The sequence below is a fragment of the Plectropomus leopardus genome, unplaced genomic scaffold (genome assembly GCF_008729295.1).
Source record: "Plectropomus leopardus isolate mb unplaced genomic scaffold, YSFRI_Pleo_2.0 unplaced_scaffold23217, whole genome shotgun sequence".
NCBI lineage: Eukaryota > Metazoa > Chordata > Actinopteri > Perciformes > Serranidae > Plectropomus > Plectropomus leopardus.
Window position 1 is genome coordinate 1 of NW_024625178.1, and position 3,652 is coordinate 3,652.

Below are 3,652 nucleotides of genomic sequence, written 5' to 3' on the forward strand. Positions count from 1 at the left end.
AAAAAAAAAAAAAAACAACATACCATGAATCTTAGAACAAGAGAAAACTATAAACTGCACCAGAGTCCTCTGCTTCTTGAGTGAACAAGAACAGCATCAGTTCCTCCACTGTACCTCGATTGCTTTTTTAATGAGCACAGCCAGTTGGTCTGCCCTCCAGCCATAGATGTCCCCGAGTATTTCTACAGCAGCGAGGAAGGTTTCTGGTGACATTGTAGCGAGCTGTTCTGCTGTCCAGAAGACGTTGTCCATTTCCAGTTCTTCAATCAACTCCACAGTGGGCTGTTTAACATCACCGTTACTGTCAGCTGAGAGAGACAAGAGAGAGACGCATTGCAGGTGATGAACAGAAAGGTGAAGCAGAACAGTGCATCCCCAATTCTTCATGTGTAGTATCTTTATTACTGGTGGTGAGATCGAAGCATTTCTTTCTCAGGGCGACGGAGTCATGATGCGGGCCAGACCTCAGGTCATACAGGACGTCCTTCACCCAAGGCTGACAGAGACAGAGAGAGGAAGAGGGAGGAAAAGCAAAAAGATAAAATGAGAAATACATGTACAACTTAACCCTCTTTATTTTGAGTGACTTGATAAAAATATGGGACTTTATGGGACAATACAGCACGTGAGGGAGAAGACAAAGATACAAACCTTATTGGGCAGAGCAGAAATGGCATCGTCATCATAAAAGAGGAGAAGACCCACTGCCTCCAGTGTCTCAGCTGTCCAAACAGATGGATCCCTGCAGAAAATATAAAAGGAAACTAGAATTACCATCAAGTTGCAGTTTACATCCATGTCTGTCTGGACCCATATGTAGTGAAGACTTAAGGAATTAATTAAAAGGTTTTAACTGTATTTGTTTTTATGTGGGATATAAGTTATCACTGTATAGAGACACGTATGATTCGAGTGTAGAGTTTACAGTGAGAAACATGCTGTCTTTACTTAGACGCTATTTTTACAGAGGAGCGCAGGAGACTGATAGAGAGCTTCATCTTATGGTATAACAGCATTCACCCAAAGCTCAATATCAGCCAATGAGCTGGTGGTGGACTACCAAAGAAATGTGCAAGATCACAAAATTGTAGCCATGGCAGCTGACAATGCTTTAAATATGTATGTTGCTGCAAATAAAGATTCAACAGATTAACAGATTCTAAGATGTGGATGCTTCACGGCTCCAACCTGGCAACACAGAAGATCTATACAATCAGCACAGTTTCAAGGTAGCCACCCAAAAAAAATTACTGTCAGCAATTCAGTATCTGACCAAATGTCTCCCCTTCTGTTATGCGGCTGAATAATGGCCAAAAAAGGGCATACCAAGGCTCTTTTTTGACAATTTGTATATGAAATGTCATCATCCCATCATTTTAATCAACATTTGTATGAATTTTGGTCATAATTAGCGTATGAATTCTCGAGTTATGGCCAAAAATGTGTCTTGTTAGGTGACTTTTGACCACCAAAATCTTATCAGTGCGACCTTGAATCTAAGTGGATGTTTGTGCCAAAAATTGAAGGATTCCCTCAAGGCGTCCTGAAATATCACATTCAAGAAAATGGGGCGGACTAAAAGACAAGACAAAAATTCAAGCATTATTTTTTTCATAAAAATACATAAGACTATTGCTTTTTCTGTCGTTGCTTCAGTGTCAACATGGAGCATTCCCTACCCAAAAGTGTCCTTGACCAACTGAATTATTTCTGCCCTGTGGCCTCGAGGAATGTACTGGCAGCCAGCCATGTCCTGGAGGACGGAGCTGAGGACATCAGGGGCCAGGAGGAGCAGTTGGGAACGCTGAAGCTCACATAAAAGCGGTCCGAGGAGCAACACATCCTCATAGGCCAGCCCAGATACGTTGGTCCCCTGCAACTACACATTAAATATCTGTTGTAGAACACAGACACAGGTCTCACAATGTAATTTAAGCATATGTGGAGTAGTAGGTTCAGGCAGGGGACAATTTAAAGGAAAAACCTAAACAATAACGATGAGGAAAAAGTCTCAACCCCAATGACTGCTTAGGAAACATTTTGGACAAGAAAGCCGACACCATCATCAAAACACCAAATGAGGTAAGACGGTTTGTTTTAATTTCCAGGAGCATTTTTGCTGCTTTAACAGCTCATGGTGGCTCAACACCTCACTGAGACTGTTTATATCCTTTAATTTGTCACCCTTCTGTATCCTTGTGTGTACCTGGGCCAGGCAGAGCAGAGCTCTCTCGACCAGTGCCGGGCGAGACGGAGAACGAAGAGGTAATAAGCTCAGGTCGGCCTCTTCCATCTTGATGAGGAAGATAGGGCACACATCTTCAGTCAAATCCTTCACCTTTGAAGGCCTGGAAAAGTGTAAATATACAAATATATACATGTATTTTTATTATATCTTCTTATTTTAATCAAATGAGACAAAGAGACATGGAGACAGACATAGAGACAAAGACAGACAGACAGAATTAGAGGCAGAAAGACTGACAAACAGAGACATACTGTACATAGAGACAGAGAGACCAACCAACAGACAGACAGACACAGAGACAGACAGACAGACAGACATAGACAGAGAGAGACAGCGAGAGAGAGAAAGACAGAGACAGACAGACATAGAGACAGACAGAGAGACATACAGACAGACATAGGGACAGAGAGAGACACAAGACATAGAGACAGAAGACTTACAAACAGAGAGACATACATAGAGACAGACATAGAGACAAAGAAATACATAGAAACAGATAAATAGACAGACATAGGGACAGAGATAGACAGAAATACAGAAAGACAGAGAGACATACATACAGACATAAGGACAGAGAGAGACACAAGACAAAGAGACATACAGACAGACATAGGGACAGAAAGAGAGACAGACACACAGAGAGAGACAGAGAGACCGACAGACAGACAGAAAAGACTGTTTACGGCAGGTGAGGAACTAGGCTTGGGGGTATTTTTTCCATCCCCTCTTTAGTCTTGAAAAAGTCAGGTGTCTCTTTCTCCAAAGTTGCAAAAAGCTTGCGAGCAGCACATCCAGCCTGAAAACACATTTGTTATCAGTTGGTATATACAACATGTTTTATTTACAGAAGTGTGTACATGCTGTATGTGTGAGCAAATACAAACATACCTGCAGTTTGGAAAGCCACTGCGGAGTCTCTGTTATGTTCTGGACCATGTCTTGTGTGTCACTGTCTGCTACTCTGTCGATCATCTTACAGGTTACTCCCTGAAGAAGTGAACCCAGCTTCCTGTCTCAGCAAATAATGTGTTGAATGTAAGCAGGTAAAGTGACGGCAGATGTACTGTATGTACACACAGTAACAAGAGCATGCAGATAACAAACACTAACTATGTGTACATAAGCCTGCATTAGACATGACTTTGGTACATCTTAGTGAGTTTTTATCATTTAATGTTTTTTATGGTGACTCAGAAGTAATAATTTAAGTCAAGTGTAATTGTTTTCTGCCAATATTAGAATGTGTTTTAATGTTAATCGTTTAATATATTTTAATTTAAGAAATACAAGATTGGTGCTCAAACTCTGGTATGTGAACCAATGGTGGCATGCAAGTTCCCTCTAGTGGTACCTGTACTAAAGGATGTACAAAATATTTTTCAAAAAGTAAAAAAAAAAAAATAC

The 3,652-nt window shown here is 41.0% G+C and overlaps 1 protein-coding gene across 1 annotated transcript; it reads right to left on the reverse strand.

Annotated features, from left to right (window-relative positions):
* Positions 1 to 114: 114 nt before the first annotated feature.
* LOC121966126 lies at positions 115 to 3,277 on the reverse strand (the record flags this gene model as incomplete). The annotated part of the gene is made up of 7 exons (XM_042516231.1): positions 3,137 to 3,277; positions 2,932 to 3,044; positions 2,207 to 2,348; positions 1,680 to 1,879; positions 652 to 742; positions 406 to 496; positions 115 to 308 (listed from the first exon to the last, which is right to left on the reverse strand). Coding segments are annotated over exons 1-7 (915 nt in total), but the record flags the coding sequence as incomplete, so codon positions are not given.
* Between the last annotated feature and the right edge of the window lie 375 nt (positions 3,278 to 3,652).